This window comes from Hylobates moloch, unplaced genomic scaffold (assembly GCF_009828535.3).
Source record: "Hylobates moloch isolate HMO894 unplaced genomic scaffold, HMol_V3 SCAFFOLD_14, whole genome shotgun sequence".
NCBI classification, from domain to species: domain Eukaryota; kingdom Metazoa; phylum Chordata; class Mammalia; order Primates; family Hylobatidae; genus Hylobates; species Hylobates moloch.
The window spans coordinates 6,945,025-6,967,239 of record NW_026652289.1 but is presented as its reverse complement, the minus strand read 5'-3'; the positions used below and the strand labels follow the sequence as shown (position 1 = coordinate 6,967,239).

Sequence of the window (22,215 nt, the reverse complement as noted above, 5' to 3'; positions counted from 1 at the left end):
TACCCAAAAGAAAAAAAAACTTGCACATGATATTCACAGGAGCACTATTCACAGCCAAATAATGGAAGCAATCCAAATGCCCATCAACTGATGAATGGATAAAAATGTGCTATATCCATACAATGGAATATTATTCATCAATAACAAGAAATATCTTGGTTTCTAAATGCCATTCTCCAATCAAACAGGCCATGGGCCCTGAAAAACTGCCTGATTCCACAGCTGAGGTAGGGAAAATACAAGGTGAGTCTTGAACACTGCATATTGCCAGAAGCTATGAAAACACCCAAAGGCGATTCAAAAGAAAATGTCAAATGGACATAGGAGCCAACGTGAAGGGGTTCCCAGTGGCCAAATCTGCAATAAGGTAGCAACAAAATAATGATAACAATTGAATACTGATTTTATTTTACAAAAATCTGAGTACATACTAATATAAATAAATGGGAAAGGAGAAGACATATCTTATAGTACAATTCCAACTAATACATGTAAGATAATGAAAACAAAAAATCATTATTTGAGGCAAGAATTACCAACGGATGCTACAATTAGTGAGTGGAAGCAGGATAAGAAACAAGATTATTTGCAGCACATAAATATATCCCCATGGGACACTAATTATAATGGAAAAAGTATTTACTTTACACTGGAGAAACCTGACACATACCCCCTAAATCAAATTATTAAAATTATTAAAAATCCTAAAATAATTGCACTGAGAAAGACACATTACTTTTCTGACATTTTTGCCAAAAATGCAAAACCTAAATTTAATCGAGAAAAAACATCAAACCCAAACTAATGGAAATTCTATAAAATAACTGCCCAGTAATCTTCAAAAGCCTTAAAGTCATGAAAGACAGTGAAAAATGGAGGGATCCTGGATTAAAGACTAAGACGACATGACAAATCCAAAATGTGAAAGGATATTAGTGAAACAGACAAAATCTGAATAAAGTCTATAGACAATAGTATCGTATTAATAATAATTTCCTGATTTTGATCACTGCAATGTGCTAGCTGTGTAAGAAGGGAAATCTAGGTATTCAGAAAATCCTTGTACTATTTTTGTAACTTTTTTTAAGTCTGAAATTATCTCAAAATGAAGTTTTTTAAAGTGCTATAAAAAATGGAGAGCACATATTGAAGAAAAATAACAAAATGCAGATATTCAGAGATTTTCTTGAAAATTTTTTTAAGAGAAAAACATCAAAGGATGTCACAAATCAGTAAAAACACATAAAGAAAGCTTGGTGGTGAAAAAAAATGGAAGCAAGAGATTCAGAGTACCCTTTCAAAAAGTTTAGCAAAAGGGAAATAATTCAGTAACAAAAATGCTTCATGAAGTCAAATGTAAGGTCTAAGAGACATATTCAAACCTGACTGGAGAAAGGTAGGAAGAAATTAAAATTGTTGGAGGGGATGAGCTAAGTGTAGGTACCAGGCCCTTGGAAGGCAACAGCAGTGGGATGGTAGCACTGGAAGACGGGCTGGCTTTAAATAGTTGTCTATTTCCATAGAAAATCCATAATAAGACAACTTGAGGTAAAGCAGAAGACAAATGGAAGTCAAGTTCCATCTTTTCCTTGAAGGAAGACCAAGGGTAAAAGATTGAGGTAGGAAAAGTAGAGGCTACATGAAGCATGTAAGTTTTTTGTTTTTGTTTTGTTTTTCTGAGATGGAGTCTCGCTGTCGCCTAGGCTGGAGTGCAGTAGCCGCGATCTCAGCTCACTGAAACCTCTGCCTTCTGGGTTCAAGCGATTCTCCTGCCTCAGCCTCCCAAGTAGCTGGGATTATAGGCACACACCACCATGCCCACCTAATTTTTTGTATTTTTAGTAGACACACGGTTTCACCATGTTGGCCAGGCTGGTCTTGAACTCCTGATCTCAGGTGATCCATCTGCTTTGGCCTCCCAAAGTGCTGAGATTACAGGCGTGAGCCATGGCGCCCAGCCAGGAGTTAAGTTTAATGCAGGGTTACATGAGAAATGACAGCAAGCTACTAAGGTACAGCCAAAATCAAGCTGGAATCTAAGGTCAAGAATTAACAAAACAGATAAACACGATGCTGTTGTCTTCTTTCAGTAAAGTTCAGTTACTGTAATAATTTGAATATACTGATCATAGAATACAAATGTTTGTTCCATGTGCACTGTTACATATTATAAAAATAAAATGTTTTCATTATTTAACAAATATATATACCATTATCAGGAATTGGTTCCATGTCCCATGGGCTAAGTTTTTCAATTTCAGTATTATCCCACCTGTTAAAAAACAACAAATCTCTGGTTAGCCTTTCATGAAAACAAAATGTGGATAATAGATATCCATTATAAAAATAAACAAAAGATACAAAATGTGAAAATTAACCTCACTACAGCAGTACAATTTTAAATATTAACAGTAAATTTTCTTAAGAAGGATATATTATTAAAATAACAGGTTTAAGAACAAAACCAGAAATCCTATGTGGCCTGCACCCAAAGTGAACAATAACTCAAAGACAAGGCATGAAGCCCTTGAATTCCACCACAGCCACAGTCAATGGTTTTTATTCCATTGCCAATGAAAAGGCATCAAAAGTTTCTTTGAAGAAGATTAATGATATAATATCTGTTTCTGAACTAGGACGCTGACAATACGAGGTAAAGGAAATATTAGGTGGCTACAGAAATAGTTCCAGGAAAGCAAGCAGAACCTGAACCAAGGGGAGTACTAATGAATAGGAAACAAAGAGTAGGTGCATGTCTGAGAGACATTTTGGGTCAGCCTGACATGACTTAATGACAGATAAAAACCATGTTTTTTTAAAAAACCAGAAATGTATTATTCATACAGCAACCTGCCACACTGAATTACTTGTAAATGATTAGTTTTCATCTGTATACAAACCTAACAACGTAACACTGGAAATGACTATCAGGATACTGTGGTTGATATGGCTCTTGACTTAACACTGTTCCAAACCACCAAGCATCATCAATAATAGAGCGGAATCTGTCACCTAGGAGAGAAATGATCAAGTCTGAGGCATTTCTCTGCTAACATTCATTAATATTTTTTTAATCTACAAAACACCATATGATAACAGATAAAAAAGAAGCCAAAAGCACAATACAAACACAGGCAAGCAGCACTCCTAAACCAAGAAAAATATGGAATAAAAAATTTAACTTTTAGATTAAATGGATTTGTAGATGTATTTTACAACTCTAACACTTCAACCAGTGAAATAAACTGCACTAGATCTGTGTTTAACATTCATTACAACAGAAACATGAACTGCCGCAGTAACCATATCTCTTCCTTCTTACCCTTCCCACCATTTACAAAACAAAACCAATGAAACAATAAAAGTCACCTATCCAACACTGATGATTGTTCGGGATATAGATCAACAGTTCTTTTCTCAAGGGAAGTTTTATAGAAATAAATCAAAATTAAAGCTACAATTTATCCCCAAGAAAGAATATACCTGGCAAACGGTCTTGAATAATTAAAGTATGCTTACAGTGAATTCTTCAAAGGTTTGAAAAAAAATCATGCCACAACTACTAGACCTACATGTTTTAGTCTTTAGTATATTTTCAAACTTATGTAAACATGAGTTTTACATATATTTTACTTCAAAATCACTTGAAACCATAGCCCCGAAAGAAAACTAAGGAGACTAGTATAGCTTTAAACTTATAATTTTAGATAAACCACACCATGATTTTGTGCAAATCTCTAATACCCTAATTTAACATAAACATTAATTACAACTGAATGTAATAATAATTATTGTAATAAAATCAGCTGCCTCAATTTTGAGAGGCCAAATATAAAAACATGTTACAAGAGTCTTTGATATAAAAAATTAAGTGTATATTTTTCTTGCTATTTACCTAATACTAGAAGATACTTTCAGTTTAGATAAAAATATTTCTTCATACAAAAACAACCCTTTAAATAAAAAGGAGCCTTAAAAAATTAAGTTTTCTCATACTAGAAGTGTCTTTTCTATGTTTTTGCTAGCTGATTACCCTGGTAATCTTATGTTAAGACTTTTTAAATAAACCTACTTTGGCCTTTCAAGAGAAGGATAAAAATCCACTGTAAAAATGAAAACAAGCAACTTCTTCTTGCCATACTACTCAAATTCCATGCAAAAATGGGGGAGCAAAATGAATTAAAGTGTAGTATAACAGGTCTGGTCCAACAATTTCTCAACCACAAAAATGAAACAAAAACCACTAAATTACAGGAGGCATCTGGGACTCCATCTCTAGAGTTTAACTGTAGGTAATTCAGTTTTAAAAAAATTAATGGACATGTTGGCAAAAATGAGAGCCTCTTACACCTCATGGGGGCTGAAAAATCATAATAGCTGGGAAGCTTTAAAGTTATTTGGAACACAACTATACAACCTGCTAATGTTGCTTCATGTTATTTTTGTGGCTGTATGTTTTTCTTCAAGAAAAATTTTCTCTGCATCTACTCCCAAAATAATCCCGATTACTTGTGTAGATGTTACCAGGAGAATAATCTATAAAGAGGAGCCACATGCTCTGACAATCTTTCACATCAGATGAGGATGATTAGGGACTCTATCTAAAATATACCTTTTTGTAGTACCCACACAAAAAGGCAGCAGTGGCCAGATATAGTGGCTCACACCTGTAATTCCTACACTTTAGGGAGGCTGAGGCAAGAGGACTGCTTGAGCCCAGGAATTCAAAACCAGCCTGGGCAATACAGCAAGACCCTGTCTCCACACAAAAAATTAAAAATTAGCTGCACATGGTGCAGCTTCCAGAATTTACATGTTTGTATACACTATAATTAAGAGTCCCACAGCCAAAAAGGAGGCTGAGGTGGGAGGATCGCTTGAGCCCAGGAAGTTGAGGCTGCAGTGAGCTCTGATTGCACCACTGCCCTTCAGCCTGGGCAACAGAGCAAGACCTTGTGTCCAAAAAAAGAAGGAAAGAAAGAAAGAAACTGCAGTAACTAGAAAGATCAATGTCTTAACATCATTTATGAATGCGTACACCAGATGAGACAGCCTGGGTAAAACTTAGTATTTCTAACAAAAATCCAAGAACTGATAAAAGAATGAACCATCCTACTTCTAACTCAATACACAAGCTCCCTGGATAGCATTACACACTCAACATATATTTGTATACCTGTGAAACAGGTACTACAGTTACTATTAACAGCTGCTATTACTACCCAGCCTAATGACGGTCATTCAATCATCAGTTATATCCTGAGATTAATAATCTACACCACGCTGAATAAGTGAGTCCTCCTTAAATGATCATCACAAAAATCACATTCGAGTATTTCAGTACCTATATTGAGGTATTAAAATTACTCCAATGTGTAATTTTACTCAAATGTGTAAGATTACATTGAGGTAATTTTAATTTTTTAATTTTTCTGCCACCTATACATTACATGGTTATAAAGCATAAGTGTATATGAATTTTTTATTTCTTAAAGAAACAGCGTCAAGTCTTCCCATTTAAGTCTACGTTGTTATCATATCAAGGGTAAAATAATTGGGTATACCAGAACATTTTCAGTGTGAAATCTGAAATTACTCTTCAACCTTCTGATCATTTTAGATCCTGGTATAATTGTGTAAATTATGACAATGTTACATCAAAGATAACTATATACAATATAGTACAGGGAAGTCTAAAAGGAAGTCTACTCTAGCCTATAGTCAAGGAGTGAAAATAATCTTTTCCAAATGTCATGAACCAAAAGAACAGAAGAAAAGTTGCTCGTCTAAAAAGTCTACATAATCGGGCTGGGCACGGTGGCTCACGCACGTAATCCCAGCAGTTTGGGAGGCAGAGGTGAGTGGATCGTGAGGTCAGGAGTTCGAGACTAGCCTGACCAACATGGTGAAACCCTGTCTCTACTAAAAATACAAAAATTGGCTGGGCGTAGTGGCGCGCACCTGTAATCCCAGCTACTCAGGAGGCTGAGGCAAGAGAATCGCTTGAACTTTAGAGGCGGAGGTTGCAGTGAGCTGAGATCACGCCACTGCACTCCAGCCTGGGCGACCTAGGGAGACAATGCCTGCCCCGCCCGCCGTCCCCCGGCCCCCACCAAAAAAGTCTGCATAATCAGTAAGTACCAAGCTGTAAGCAAAATATATTTACAGGTCACTTATATCTCTTCCGGAATTTACATGTTTGTATACACTATAATTAAGAGTCCCACAGCCAAAAAGTTAGACCAATAAAACAGATTAATTTTTAAGGGTATATAAAACTTAGTAAGGATAGACTTACAAGACTGCCAATTCCTCTGTCTTGCTTCATCATAAAACTGACGCAATACAAGAAAGTCAATAACATCTGGCATATCATGATATCTAGACAAAAATTTTAAAAATTATTAAACTCTCTACATAGCAGGTTATATAGTCTAAAAGCAGCACTGTCCAAAAGAAACATGAGATCTACAAATGTAATTTTTAATTTTCAACCAGCTATATTTTAAAAGGCAAAACAGTAAATTTCATAGCATATTTTAAATATATCCAAAATATTATTTCAATATGTAATCAAAAGAGACATCTTACATATTTTTTCTTCATAACTAGTCTTCAAAATGCAGTGTGTATATTCACATTCATTTCTTTTAAAAAAAAAAATGTTTATGCCTCGTACTCTGCCAAGTCTCATATTAACACATTCAATCAGATCATCCACATTTCAAGTGAGCAATAGCCACATGTGACTAGTGGTAACCTTATTAGACAGCACAGGTGTAGGAAATTATTCTGAATTTTTTCAAAAACGAAGGGCAGAAAAAATTTGGCCTGTATGTCAGAATTCCCCACCCACGTAAGCAGCATGAAAACCATATAAAACAGACTGCCCACACTTAACTATAACTGTGACATGCCTACTATGACTTCAGGGTCAGGGATGGGTTTCCTAGCCATCAGAAGCTCGAGCCACATCTTAGGCTATCCACAGTGCTCTACTACCCTGGAGTTAAATGGGAAGGGCGTGCTACTCATTAAATCAGCAAAATGGCAAATTTAAATTTAAATAATTCCATTTTAAAAAATAATACATACCTAATAGAGAAAGATTTGTCCGTAAGTTTTCCAGTTGCTGGATCTATAAATGCTAGTTTGAGGCAACAGAGTGTAGGGGGCCCAACTTCATATCGTATTCCAACTATTTTAACCAATTCTTGATCCTTTAACAGACATATTTTTTTAATGGTTAAAATAAAAGCAATTCCTTAATACTGAAATTCTCCACATACTGTTATATTAAGTAAACTCATAATTTAGGCTTCCAAACCAGCAGACAAGTTTAATTAATACCATTAATTACATTCAATTTTGCTAAAGTTAATCTCCACATATTTAATACAGTTTCTAATACAAAGAACATCCTTTAGAAAATACACTACAAAAGTGTAAGATTGAAAACACAAATCTCGGATTAGCGCAATATCTAACGACAATCACCATTAAAAATCTAACATATTTCCTTCTGGCTTTGTTTTGGAAACAGGGTTTCGCCGGGTTGCCTAGACTGGAGGGCAGTAGCACATTCATGGCTCACTGCAATCTCAAACTCCTGAGCTCAATCAATCCTCCCACCTCAGCTTCCCGAGTAGCTGGGACTGACTACAGGTACAACATGCCACCGCACCAAGCTAATTTTTTATTATTTGTAGAGACAGGGTCTCCCTATGTTGTCAAGACTAGTCTCGACCTCCTGGGCTCAAGTGATCCTCCCACAACAGCTTCCCAAAGTGCTGGGATTATAGGTGTGGCCTGCCACACCTAGCCAATGCACATTTTTATTTATATAGCTTTATATTATGCAGTGAAAATGTGTAAGCATTCTACTTATTCGTAAGTGTTCTTCAAAATCTTGATATTAAATTTCTGCCTAATACATTCAGTAAGTAATATTTGTTGAGAATCTACCATATGCTATGACCTCCTCTAGGCAGTAGGGACAGGACGGTAAACAGGTGAAAGTCCCTACCTGGATGGAGTATCCATCAAATGGATTTGTCATAGTCAACCTTCCCCCCAGTGTCTGCTTCTCTGATACTAGGAATACAACAGATCATTCATCCTCTTATTCACGGAACAAATATTATTAGAATGTACCAAACAAAGTGCTAAGCATAGTTCTTATTATTCACAGTAGTTATGTTCTATAAAGTCACCTAGAACACTGAAATAAAATACTACATCAGTGCTATAGAGAATATATAGGGGTAGGTTCCTGCAAAGTTCTGGTCACAACACTGCAGTAAACCAGTGCACACATAACCTGGTTTTATGTGTGTTTCCATTTAAAGGTACCTTATTTAATATGTTGTTGATTTGCAAACATTTAACTGATACCTGAATGAAGCTTATCTAACGTACCTTCTCCATAAGGCACACCTCAGCCTTCTAGCACTTAAGAACACTAGAGAGCATGTCAGTACCATGCTTAGGGGCCATTTTAAACAGCAAAGTCACCACAAAAATGGAAAACATGTGACACTGAACAGACCATGAAAAGGACACTTGTTTTCAATGCGAGAGCTAAAAAAAAAAAAAGAAAGAAGGCAGAGCAACACCTTGTTCAACCTCAACTAGAAACACGCTCGTCAGGGAAGTTAAATTTTTCACCACCCTGAGCATGTCCAGAAATGACCAAAAGGCTCCGAGAGTACCGTTTTGGGGATTACAAATAAAGCAAGTACGCAGTTCACGAATACAGAATCCAAGAATAATGAGGATGGACTGTACTTAGGTACACGGTCCTAAGTTAAACAGACATAAATAAAACCGCCAATGTATATAAAGCCTAACTCATAGAAGCAGAGCCATTAAGTTGAATATAAGTGTTAAAAACAGCTATATTTGTTAAAATAACTAGCATTTTCTTCATTTTCTAAGTTTTTAAAAGTATCAAAATCTGTAGAATAAAAATATAAAAAATAAAAAAACATGTGTACTACTACCCCACAGATCATCGCCATTGACATTTTGATGTTGTTCTTTTGATTGGCTACAAATGTCTTTAAAATTTTGCTACCATAACCAGAAATACCACTTCACATCCCATTTTTCCTATTAGTAATACACTGTGAAAATGTATCCATCATTCATTCAATAAATATTTTCCAACCTTCAAGTACAAGATGGGCTGTACATAGTAAGTGATTGTGTGAATGCACCATGATTTGGTTCATTCACTATTGTGGAATATTTGAATTTTTTTTTCCAGCTTTGTTTCTGTAAACAGTGAGTGAACTACAATACTCATATATTTACAAGCATTTCTGCTTGTTTTCCAAATTACCAGAAGAGTAAAATCACAGAATTAAAAGTTCCAAATATTTTTCAGTTTCAACTACTATTGCCAAAACATCCCCTAGAAAGCCTGGACCACTTCACACACCCCACCAGCAATCGGAATAACTGTTAACAAACCAACACCTTTGCCACTTGCTAAAATGTGGAATTCTTTCTTGAGCTAAAAACAAATGAAATCACAAAATTGGCTAAGTATTGAAAAGGAAAAATTATTTCCTTATTTTATTATCCATGAGGTTAAAACCCTTCTTCCAATTTTTATTTCTTCTTTTGAAAACTTGCATTTCTTCCTTTGAAAATCCGTCTTGGATACATAAACATTTTTAAGATTGATAATACATATATTGCCAAGCTGCCTTTCTGAAACTCTAGGTTGTTGCATTTAACATTTTACACACCGATCAGCAACATACAAATTTTGCCCACTGACAAACAAGCCATTCCCACAGGATCCTAAGTTTTGGTTATAGCAAAAATGTTATCAAGTAGGAAAGAAAGTAATAAAATATGTTTCCAACAGGTTTTTAAATAGATTTGTTAATTTAACTATATATGTGCTAAAATGTTTAATGATTTAATAATGCCATCATCCTACCCTAAGATCCATTTTTCTCCATGGCTCCTTATTAGGGTTCAGTTCATAAATATTATTTCTTCTTACAGCCTCAATATAAGCTTCATGACCCTGTCGAAAATATATTACCTACAGAAGGGAAATAAGCATTTAAAAATTAAGAGCAATATAAATTTTATGTTCCATATTTGTGTTTTTAAATTTGTATTACTCTCACCTCATCACCCATTTGAGGAACAAAAGGAGATTTTCTAAGTGTGGTGTCAGTAATCCAAACTGGAGGGTGAAATTCATATAAATGCTCCATATTTGCAAGCTCTGCTGGAGTCATCCTCCGCAAATTCTACCAAGGGGAAGAGAACAAAGTTTCTTAGATTAGAAAGGGGCAGCATGCACTGTCTGAAAGAAAACTAAAAGAAACTTCACCATTCAGAATGACTGTTTTTGCCACGTCCATCTAATGATTAGTTTTTACACAGCATATATATTTAGTTCCTTTACACAGGAATATATCACTTACAAAAAGCATTGTAAATCTACCTAACATTTTCCTAGCATCATCTCCTAAATTTCTGATAGATTCTTCATGCTATTTTACATCCCATTTTAGGGGGCTAATACCCAACCTAAATCCTCTTTTACCCATAGCCTGTTCTGCCACGACTCCACTCTGAGTTTGGCCACAGGCTAATCATCACAAGGAGTCTCCTCTTGATTTTAGGTTGTAAGACCGGTGATTTCAAAATATGCCTACAAATTCTCCGATAGTTCTCTCCTCTTCAAGAAGTGGAAGTCTCCTCCTCTCAAGTGTGGACTACACTTAATGACTCACTTCTACCAAATATAATAAAGCCGATGAGACTATGTGCAGCTTCTAAGACTAGGTCATAAATGGGGGCTTATCCCTGGCTACTGTTAAATCATTCAGTCTGAGGAAAATCATAACGACACTCAAGCAGCCAGCTAAGAAGAGACCTGTGTGGCAAGGAACTGAGGCCAACAGCCATATGAATAAGCTCGGAAAGAATATCATCCAACCCTCATCAAGTCCTCAGATGACGGCAGCCCCAGTCAACATGTTGTAACCTCATGAGCCAAAATCACCCAGTTAAATCAGCTCCCAGTTCCTGATGTACCAATACATGAAATACGCAATGTTTGCCATGTAAACACCTAAATTTTAGGGTGGTTTGTTATACACAGCAATAAATAGAAAGACTTAACATCTTTAAACAATGACTACCTGCTTGAGATCAGCACAGTGTACACAAATAAATAGGGATGATATTACAATGAAGAGACAAGTATGAAGACAGACATGTAAAATGAAAATGGCAAACGTAGCAATAACACACACACGAAAAAAAAAAAACAAAAAAAAGCACCTTAAAATTCCTTGAAGTCTACTACTAGTGTTGAAATTGACAGGAGAAAATAAGTGTTGCTGTGAGATTCTGAGCAAAATAGAGCTTTCTCTTTAAGTTTCAGATTTGGAAAGGTTTAACTGTCAAGCCCATTACTCAGAACAGTGGAGATGGAGAAGTGTTAATAATAAAGTAGCTTGGCCGGGGGCCACGGCTCACGCCTGTAATCTCAGCACTCTGGGAGGCTGAGGCGGATGGATCACTTGAGGTCAGGAGTTCGAGACCACCCTGGTCAAAATGGTGAAACCTCATCTCTATGAAAAATACAAAAACTAACTGAGCATGGTGGCGTGTGCCTGTAGTCCCAGCTACTTGGGAGGCTGAGGCAGGAGAACTGCTTGAACACGGGAGGCGGAGGTTGCAATGAGCCGAGATTGCACCACTGCACTCCAGCCTGGGTGACAGAGTAAGACTCCGTCTCAAAATAAATAAATAAATAACTAAAAATAATTTTTAAAAAGTTTATGTGTGACTTCATGAAGTATATCAAAGTCAATCATAAAACAATATAACAATCATTTAAACCAACAATCAAAAGCCTCTAACTGGAATGTATCTTTTTCATTATTTGGTTATGATATATTAATACTAGATCCTGGGGAAGCAATAATGAGAGATGCAGAAGCATTCCTGGCCCTCAAGAAGCTTACAGTCTACTGGGTAATACAGACACTGAATGAGCAATTACAAGTACAATACAGAAGGAGCTTATGTTTGGGAAGCTAACCTCTTGAGGGATGAGGCGTAGAATCTTTTTTACTGTTATTCTGTGTATTATTAAGAAGGCATGGAAAGCTTAGGAAACAATTACATTAAAGTAACATTTGAGACAAGGTAAAGCTGAGGGGGAAAACCACAGCTTTCGATTTGATAAAGATAACCTATATTCAAGTTCAAGACTTAAGGTACTCTCAAAAAGTAACGAAAACTTTATTTTTACTTATCCTCTGAAATTAAGCCAAAAAGCATAATATGAGACCCCAGAAAACTCACACCCCACTCAACCAACCCAGAGTATTTACAATTTAAATGGGGCAAAAGATTTCAATAGCACCAACAGCTCAGGGAACATGTTAAACCTCTTGTCTTACACCCAGAAAATCAGAAAACTGGGCTAAACATGATGTATTTCAGAAGGTGTTTAAAATTATTTGTATGACTTAACCTCGCCAAAACAAGCTTGCTAGTTTAAAGACGGCTTTATACCAATGCTTCATATCATCAGTGAAAACTGTTTATTAAGAGGGAGCAGTATGGGGTACAGAAACAGCATGAACCAAAATCTCACACTTAATCTTTAACATTAATGGAATTTCAGAGTGAGTAAATATGACTAAAAATTACAGCAATGGCCAGGCACAGTGGGTCTACACCTGTAATCCCAGCACTTTGGGAGGCTAAGGCGGGCAGATCACCTGAGGTCAGAAGTTCGAGACCAGCCTGGCCAACTGACAAAACCATGTCTCTACTAAAAATACAAAACTTAGCCAGGCGTGGTTGCGTGGGCCTGTAGTCCTAGCTACTTGGGAAGCTGAGGCAGGAGAATCACTTGAACCCAGGAAGCAGAGGCTGCAGTAAGCCAAGATCGCACCACTGAACTCCAGGCTAGGCAACAGAGACTCCTCTCAATAAATAAATAAATAAATAAATCACAGCGATGGCATAAAGCACTGCTTTGTTTTAAAACTGCACGTGTGTTTTGTCTCCAAGACCTTAATCAACACCCTCAATGACAGCATTCTTATAAATGATAGCCAACTGTAGGTCCTTGCTGTGGCTTCTCTTCTGTATAAGTATGCACATCTTTCTCAGTATCATAGTGAACCTTATAGTAAACTGCCTCTCCAGCATTGCTCAAAAGTTATTCCGTTCATAGTGAATTCAGCAAGGTAAAAGAATCATGGAGTGATTGCTACAGAGATGGTCCAGTGTTTGAAGAAGATCCGTGAATGTTTCTTCTAAATATATGATATCGGCTCCAAGTATCAGGTCAAAATCTCTAGGAGAAAAACTCCCCAAATTCTTTCCCAAAGTCAGCTCCTTAACAAAAGCTCTGGGTTGGATACAAGGAGGTAAATTGCCTTGAACACTTGATTTACAAAACTCTAATGCTACTTTTCGATCTGTGATAGTCACATGAGCACCCAGCAGGGCAGCCACTATGCCCATCAGCCCTATGCCAGCACCCAGTTTCACTGCAGGGCAGCCCAAAAGCTCCACAGCTCCCATCTCCAGATGTGTGGAGAGAACCATGGCCACATCCCAAACCACTGTGTCAATTCCCAGTTGTCTCCGGTCCTGCCAGATCTGTGTCGTGTGGTTCACAAAGGTGGCAAGAGGCTTGTGGAATTTCTGCAACCCCAATCCCACAGTCTCCTCATAGGGCAACAGGGCCAATCTGCCTGCACCCAGCCCTCTGATCCGACCTGCACTTAGACTGGATGTTAACGGTTTGAGATTATCCTGCCTTTTGACACAGCCAGAAACATGCAGTCATGGCAGTTCCATCTCAAGACTGGAAGTGAACAACACTGGTGGACTCCAAGTCTCTCGCAGGAGGCCAGGGCCCCAGTCCTGCAAAGGACTCCGCATCTGTGAAGCAAAGGCCTCCCCCATAAGTCCCACTATATCTGCCCCCACCCATCCCTCCAAAGGACTGACAGATGCTCCCTTCCTTCCCACAGGCCCCAGAGCTTCTGCTATCCACGGGGGTTGAAAGTAGGAGATAGAGGAGTCCACGGTGCCCTTCAGAATCCCCAAGACACACAGGGTACCTGCTGCACCCTGGGAGTGCAGTGAGCTTCCCGAAGGAGGGCTGACAGTTCGCCCAGCCCAGCCCCAGAGCAGGGCCCAAGACACCCAAGGCACCACCATGCCAGTATCACAAGAAATGTTAAAACAACATTTGAAATAGGGTAAAGCTGGGGTATCATGATACATGCTATTTTTAAAGATACGTTTTTCTTACCTCCTTCTTAGGCTTATTTTCTTTCTTTCTCTTTCTTCTTCTTTTTGGAGGAGATAAATTCTCAGTAGATATTTCATCTTCTGAACTACTACAAAATCGAGTAATTCGTCGACGACATGATGTTCTTAAAGGAGGCTGCAAATTGATGCCCGCATCAGCTGTCCAATCGGAATATCTAGATGAAGAGTCACTAGAAAAGGGGAGTGCTTTCAGTTGAATGGAGCCAGAATATAAGCACTGATAGCGAGTCAATCATATAAAATTGAGGGAACAGAGAGAGGAGAAAAAGGGAAGGGAAGATACCAGAAAGATTTAACTTCAGCATTCTCCCCTCACTACCAACAAGTACTGAAGTGACTGAAGATCATGACAAAGATAAGAGAAAAAGAGAAATCTTCACTAACACTAGAAATTAGGAAAGGATATAAACCTGAAAAAAAAAAATTTAGGTATACTGTAGATAAAATATGATGGAAGACAACTAGCAATTACTCCTTCAAGGAAACAAAACACAGACTTATGGAAACAGTAAGAATCATACCAAACCCCAAAAACAGGCCCCACCACTACCCCCATGTTGGAGGAAGCTGAGGTATAGACCAGAAATTTCAACTGGAATCACAAGCCATCAATGAATACACTGAGAAGCCCAAGGGAAGCATAGCTACACCAAACTGAAAGCCCTAAGTAGTCAGTTTCTTCCCAAGAGGAGTCTCCCTGATATGACAGAAATCTAAGAAAGAGACTAGTCCTAGTCCTTAGCGAAATCAGAGTCAAAGAGGAAACTAGTTATAGAAAACTAGTCCCTGGTCCACTACTAGCTTCACCAAACAGAAATAATAATAAAAATAAAGGTCTCTACCTGGGCCATCCTTGGCCCAACTTCAACCAACCACACACCTTTTCGTCTCTATCAAATACACAGGTAAACACATTACAAAAAGGTATTTATTAGAAAAAGAGCTTGTTTATAAAAATTATAAGAGCATCTGTTTTGGATAAATAAAATTCAAGAAAAGTTGAATTAGAAGACAATGAATGAAGACACGGAAGGTAGAATAGGGGTTGCCAGGGACATGAGGAAGGGTAAAGAAAAGAATCATTCTTTAATTGGTATAGAATTTCTGTTTTGCAAGATAAACAAGTTCTGGAGACTCACTGCATAACTATGTCAATGTACGTAACAGTACTGAACTGCATGCATGTATTTTACCACAATTAAATTTGTTTAAAAAAGATACATTATGTTCTTAAAAAAATCATTCTAGCTCCTTATCATAATGAAGTAAAACAAGACAAGAAAGGAAGCAGACAGTATGTGATAATGGTTTGAACCAATACAGTAGCAATAAAAAAAAAAAGAAAGATGATCTGAATGATATTCAGGAAGGAGAATTTTCTAGCCATGTTATGGATAGGTGGACAAGAGAGATTAAGGTCCAGTTTTCTGGGTTGAGCATCTGTTGAGATGAAGGTGACATGCACCGAGAACCAGAGGCTGACATTTTGGACCCAGGAAATCTGGATCTCAAAACTAACAAAAATTCAACACATGCAATAATAATGAATATACTGTGGTTTTACCACACATACTTTAGATACTAGTCTTTTTATGTGCAGCCAAGATTAAATTTATATTTTCAGTATGCATGTTCAACAGTGCTGGGTCAACTGCTTAAAGTCAACAAAAAAAACTCCTGAAATACTCCTTTAGGAACAGATGTTGATCTAGTTTTCGTCTCCTTTTAAGTGTATTAAAAACTGTTCCACAGTTGCAAATTCTTGCCTCTTGAATAAAATTCAAGTATGATTCCATCCAAGACTATGACTAAAATGCTTAAAAGACCACAACAATTAAAAACAGATACCTTGAACTTTCGCTGTAACTTTCACTTTTTCTGTCACTTCTCCATTCATCCTCTTCCGAAGAACCAGAACCTTCACTCTGATCACAGGAAGTCTCCTAATTTGTGAAGGGGGGAAAAAAATCTTGATCCCTGAAGTTAAATAACACATGTCCAGAAAAAAGCTGTACACAATCCTCCCCAATAAGACTAAATCATCTAAGAAAAATGAACAGTAATCAGTAAAAATATAATTAGATAAACTTAAAAAGCAAGCAACTTCACTACATCCCTTTCTTATCAAAGCATAAGACAAAAAGAGAACATCCATAAGATTTAACACTACCACCATTAGCAAAGAAAGTGATACAATAGGCCATTCTGAGTAAAGTTAATAAAAAGTCAATGTAAATGTTTTCCGTTTTGGACTTTAGCTATTCTAATAGGTGTATCTAATTGTTGTTTTAGTTTTCAATTCCCTGTGACATATTTTGGTAGCTTTTCATATGGTTATTTGTCATCTGTTTATCTTCTTTGGTGAGGTGTCTGTTAGATCTTCTGCCCATTTTTAAATTAGGCTGCCTTCTTATTGCTTGCTTTTGAGTTCTATATATATTGTGAATATAAGTCATTTATCAGATATAAGTTTTACAAATATTTTATCCTGGTTTGTGGCTTATCTTTTCATTCTTTTAACAGTGTGTTTCCCAGAACAGTTTTCATTTCAGCGTAGTCCAAATTTTTTATCTTTTTTCTTTCACGATTATGCTTTTGATATTGTATCTAAAAAGGTCAATGCCACACTCCTGGACACATAAATTTTGCCCTTTGTTATCTTCTAGAAGCTTTATGGTTTTTTTGTGTTACATTTACATTAAGTTTATGATCCATTTTGAGTTAATTTTTGTGAAAGACTGGTGTCTAAGATTTGTTTATTTTGTATGTGAATGTTCAGTTATTCTACCACTGGCTGAAAATAATAAATTTGTCCACCAAGTTCTCTTTGCTCCTTTGCCAAAGATCATTTGAATATATTTGTGTCAGTCTGTTTCTGGGCTCTTGTTCTTTCACCAGTATCGCTGTCTTGAAAACTGCAGATTTACAGTAAGTCTTAATGCCAAGTAGAGTGTCAGTCTTTCAGTTTTATCCTTCAGTGTTGTACTGGCTATACTGGATCTTCTTCCTCTCTATATAAACTTGAAAAATCAGTTTGTCAGTAAAATTAATTTGCTGGGATTTTGTTTGGGATTGTGAATCTACAGATGATGCTGGAAAGCATTTTTTAACAAGGGTGTGGATCAGCAGGAACTCTCATTCATTACTGATAGGAATGCAAAATGGTACAACCACTTTGGAAAACAGTTTGGCAGTTTCTTATAAAACTAAACATAATAAGATCCAGCAATCACACTTGATCTTTACCCAAATGAGATGAAATATTATGTCTGCACAAAAACCTACACCCAGATATTTATACCAACTTTATAATGGCCAAATCTTGGAAGCAACCAACACATCCTTCAGTAGGTAAACTAATAAACTATGGTATATCCAGACAATGAAATATTCTGTGCTAAAAAACACAAACAAAAAAAAAACTATCAAGCCATGAGAAGGCATGTAGGAAATGTAAATGCACATTAATAAATGAAAGAAGCCAATCTGCAAAGGCTACTAGCTATATGATTCCAATTACATGGCATTTTACAAAGATAAAACTGAAGACAAAAAATCAGTGATTGTCAGGGGCTGTTGGGAAGAGAAAGATGAACAGATGGAGCACAGAGGATTTTTAGGGCAGTAAAATCATTCTGTATGATATTATAATGGTGGATACATGTCATTATAAATTTGTTAAAAAATTAACTGGGCATGGTAGCACATGCCTGTAGTCCTAGCTACTCAAGAGTCAGAAGCTGGGAAATCACTTGAGCCTAGGAGTTCGAAGTTGCAGTGAGCTATGATTGCACCACTGCACTCCAGCCTGGGCCATAGGGCAAGACCCTGTCTCTAAAAAAACGAAAAAGAAAAAAAGAAAGAAAGAAATATATCCCCAAATGACACTTCCAACAGTACAAAAATACATATACAAAATATTATTCACTGTAGCATTATTCATAATGTAAACACTGGAAACAACCTAACTGCCCATAACCAGGAGAATGATTCAATAAACTGTTTCAATCATGCAATAAAGTACTACATAACTCTTAAAACAAATAAGGATCATATGGAGTGATCTCAAAGATATTTTAAGTGAAAAATGTCAACTGTGGAACTACCTGTAGTATGCTGTATTTTGTATAAGAAGGATAAATAACTTTTGAACTATTTGTACTAAATACAATTTGGTTAATGACAAAAAAAGAACATTAATAACTAAACTCTACATATTAGGGTTGTTACCACAGGGTAAGTAAATCTTTGTTTGTTTTTTGAGACAGAGTTTCACTCTGTCACCCAGGCTGGAGGGCGGTGGCACTGTCTCGGCTCACTGCAACCTCCACCTCGTGGGTTCAAATGGTTCTCCTGCCTCCGCCTCCCAAGTAGCTGGGATTACAGGCACCCGCCACCACGCCCAGCTAATTTTTTTTTTTTGTATTTTTTGTAGAGATAGCCTTAAGCCACCCAGCCTAGTATATCTTAAACTACTTTCTGTGTATGTAGAATTAAACAAATAAGTTTATGATAAATAACAGGGCTGGGCATGGTGGCTCACACCTGTAATCCCAGCATTTTGGGAGACCAAGTCAGGCAGATCACTTGAGGTCAGGAGTTCGAGACCAGCATGGCCAACATGGTGAAACCCTGTCTCTACCAAAAATATAAAAAAAATTAGCCAGGTGTGGTGATGCATGCCTGTAATCCCCCTGCTACTCGGGAGGCTGAGGCAGGAGAATCGCTTGAACCCAGGAGGTGAAGGTTGCAGTGAACCAAGACTGTGCCACTTCACTTCAGCCTGGGCAACAGAGCAAGATTCCATCTCCAAAGTAAAACAAAAAAAAAAAAAAAAATTTAAAAATCCAAATAAATAACAGGTGCCAGGTTTCTCTGTACAGAAGGGAAGTACAAAGGGGTATCATTAAAATCAGAATAATGTGAAGTCGTGCATAACAATGACAGATATACAGACAAAAAAACACATGTGTCTGCATATAATATGTATACACAGGCATACTTTTTATGGTGCTTTACTTTATTGTGCTTCATAGTTGTGTTTTTTACAAATTGAAGTTTTGTGACAACCCTGAACCCAGCAAGTTTATTGGTGCCATTTTTAAACAGCATGAGCTCATGCCTGTCTCTATGTCACATTTTAGTAATTACCATATTTCAAACTTTTTCATTATTATTGTATCTGTTACTGTGATTTGTGATTAATGATCTTTGATGTTACTATTCTAATTGTTCTGGGGGCACTAGGAACAATACTCATATAAGATAGTACACCTAATAAATATCATGTGTGTTCTGACTGCTCCAGTCTATTCCCTGAGATACAATTAGACCTACTAATAGCCATACAATAGCTTCTAAGTATTCAAAAATGAAAGAAAGAGTCACACATCTCTTACTTTAACTCACAACGTAGAAAAGATTCAGCTTAGTAAGGGAAGGCTTGGTGAAAGCCAACACAGGCTAAAAGCTTGGCCTCATGCACCAAATAGCCAAGTTGTGAAAGCAAAGGAAAAGTTCTTCCAAGAAATAGAAAATGCTATTCCAGTGAACACACAAATGGTAAGAATGCAAAATAGCCGTACGGCTAGTATAGAGAAAGTTTTGGTGGTCTGGATAGAGGGTCAAACCAGCAATAACATTCCTTTAAGCCAAAGCTAAACCCAGAGCAAGGCCCTAACTCTCTTTAATTCTATGAAGGCTGAGAGGTGACAAAGCTGCAGAAGAAAAGATGGAAACTTGCAGAGGTTGGTTCATGAGGTTTAGGGAAAGAAGGCATGTCCATAACATAAAAGTGTAAGATGAAGCAGCAAGTGCTTTAATGGAGAACCTGCAGCAAGTGATCCAGAAGATCTAGCTAAGATAATCAATGAAAGTGGCTCCAATAACAGATTTTAAATGCAGATGAAATAAATAGCCCTCTACTGGAAGAGGATGACATCTAAGACTTTCACAGCTAGAGGGACTTATGGCTTCAAAGCTTCTAGGACAGGCTAACTCTCTTGTTAGGGCTAATGCAGGTGGTAACTTTCAATTGAAGCCAGTGTTCATTTTTACCTTTTCAAAAATCTTAGGCCCCTTAAGAATTATGTTAAATCCGCTCTGCCTGTGCATAAGAAATGGAACAACAAAGCCTAGGTGACAGCACATCTATTTACAGCATCATTTACAGCATGGTTTACCAGATATTGTAAGCCCACTGTTCAGACCTACTAAGCAGAAAAAAAAGACTCCTTTCTAAATATTACTGCTTGTGGACAATATACCTAGTCACCCAAGACCTCTGATGGGGACACATCAAAGGAGATTAATGTTGTTTTTATGCCTGCTAACACCACATCCATTCTGCAGCCCATGGATCAAGGAGTAAATCTAACAATCAAGACTGTAATTTTACCATAGAGAAACCTGCAAACACCACCACCTTAGAAAGTGATCAAAGCACGTATCACCAGTAGTGGGACAAAACAAATCATGTGCTTTCTGATGTGATGCACTGAGAAGAACAGTGTATTTTCTGTCGTATTACTGCCAAAAATGCATGACCCTAATCATCAAAATTACCAGTCATAAACCATCAAAAAATATCAACATTAAAACAAAAATCGAGGAACTAGACTAGATTCAGGTTACTACACAGACACAACAAAATGTAACACATGATCCAGGATTTTATTTTGCTACGAAAATTGTCAGGACCATTGACTGGTAAAATCTGAATAAGATCTGCAGATCTGATGACATTATATTGTCGTTTACTGCCTCATTTTTTGTTTTTTTGACACAGTGTCTCACTGTGTCACCCAGGCTAGAGTTACACTGGCGCAACCAAGGCTCACTGCAGCCTCAACCTCCTAGGCTCAAGTGATTATCCTGCCTCAGATTCCAGAGAAGCTGGGACTACAGGTGTGTCACCACGCCCTGCTAATTTTTTTTTTCTCATTTTTTTGTGGAGCAGGGCTTGCCCTGTATTGCCCAGGCTGGTCTCGAACTCCTGGGCTCAAGCAATCCTCCCACCTCGGTCTCCCAAAGTGCTGAGAATTACAGGCATGAGACACTGCACCCAGCCTGATTTTGATAATTATATCACTTGTTTTTGAAAATACACAAGGAGATATGTGATATCAAGAGGCATATGTACAACTCACTCTCAAAAGGATTAAAACATATTCATACATACAGGAGAGTGATAACATTCAGGGTGGTAAACACAAAGGAATTTATTATTATTCTTAGAACTTTCATGTCTGAAATTACATCAAAATAAAAAATTTACACCTGGCAGATAGGAGGCATTCAATAAATTTTTTTTTAAGTTTAATTTCCCCAAATCCTCAAGTGAACTGATGCTTCGGGAAGGCAGGGTTTCTGCGCTGGGATCATGCTGCTAACTTTTTTTTTTTTTTTTTGAGATCTGTCGCCCAGGCTGGAGTGCAGTGGCGCAATCTTGGCTCACTGCAAGCTCCGCCTCTTGGGTTCATGCCATTCTCCTGCCTCAGCCTCCCCAGTAGCTGGGACTACAGGCGCCCACCACCATGCCCGGGTAATTTTTTGTATTTTTAGTAGAGATGGGGTTTCACCTTGTTACCCAGGATGGTCTCGATCTCCTGACCTCGTGATCCACCCACCTCGGCCTCTCAAAGTGCTGGGATTACAGGCACGAGCCACTGCACCCGGCCCATGCTGCTTTTTATATAAATGTAGGAAAGTTACTGAACCTCCATATCTGTACCCCAGTTTCCGGATTTTTAAAAGAATCCCTTTATAAAAGTGTCTTAATTCCTACTTGTTGGAATGATGAAATTAGATAACGTGTAAAACATCTAGAATAGTGCCTCCCAGGCATAATAAAATGCATTAATGTTTAGCCCT

At 37.4% G+C, this 22,215-nt stretch overlaps 1 protein-coding gene and 1 pseudogene across 6 annotated transcripts in view; both read right to left on the bottom strand.

Annotated features, from left to right (window-relative positions):
- Positions 1-22,215, bottom strand: part of BRWD1 (bromodomain and WD repeat domain containing 1) — a 129,074-nt gene that overhangs the window by 37,146 nt on the left and 69,713 nt on the right. For all 6 annotated transcript variants that reach the window (XM_032175931.2, XM_032175928.2, XM_058427926.1 and 3 more), the window contains 8 exons: positions 16,192-16,286; positions 14,324-14,513; positions 10,149-10,274; positions 9,953-10,060; positions 7,096-7,220; positions 6,299-6,381; positions 2,901-3,012; positions 2,211-2,272 (listed from right to left, as the gene is read on the bottom strand). In XM_032175931.2, the coding sequence (XP_032031822.1) occupies positions 2,211-2,272; positions 2,901-3,012; positions 6,299-6,381; positions 7,096-7,220; positions 9,953-10,060; positions 10,149-10,274; positions 14,324-14,513; positions 16,192-16,286 (901 nt within the window). The remainder of the gene's footprint in view (positions 1-2,210; positions 2,273-2,900; positions 3,013-6,298; positions 6,382-7,095; positions 7,221-9,952; positions 10,061-10,148; positions 10,275-14,323; positions 14,514-16,191; positions 16,287-22,215) is intronic.
- LOC116482354 (protein N-lysine methyltransferase METTL21A-like) lies at positions 13,097-14,229 on the bottom strand (annotated as a pseudogene).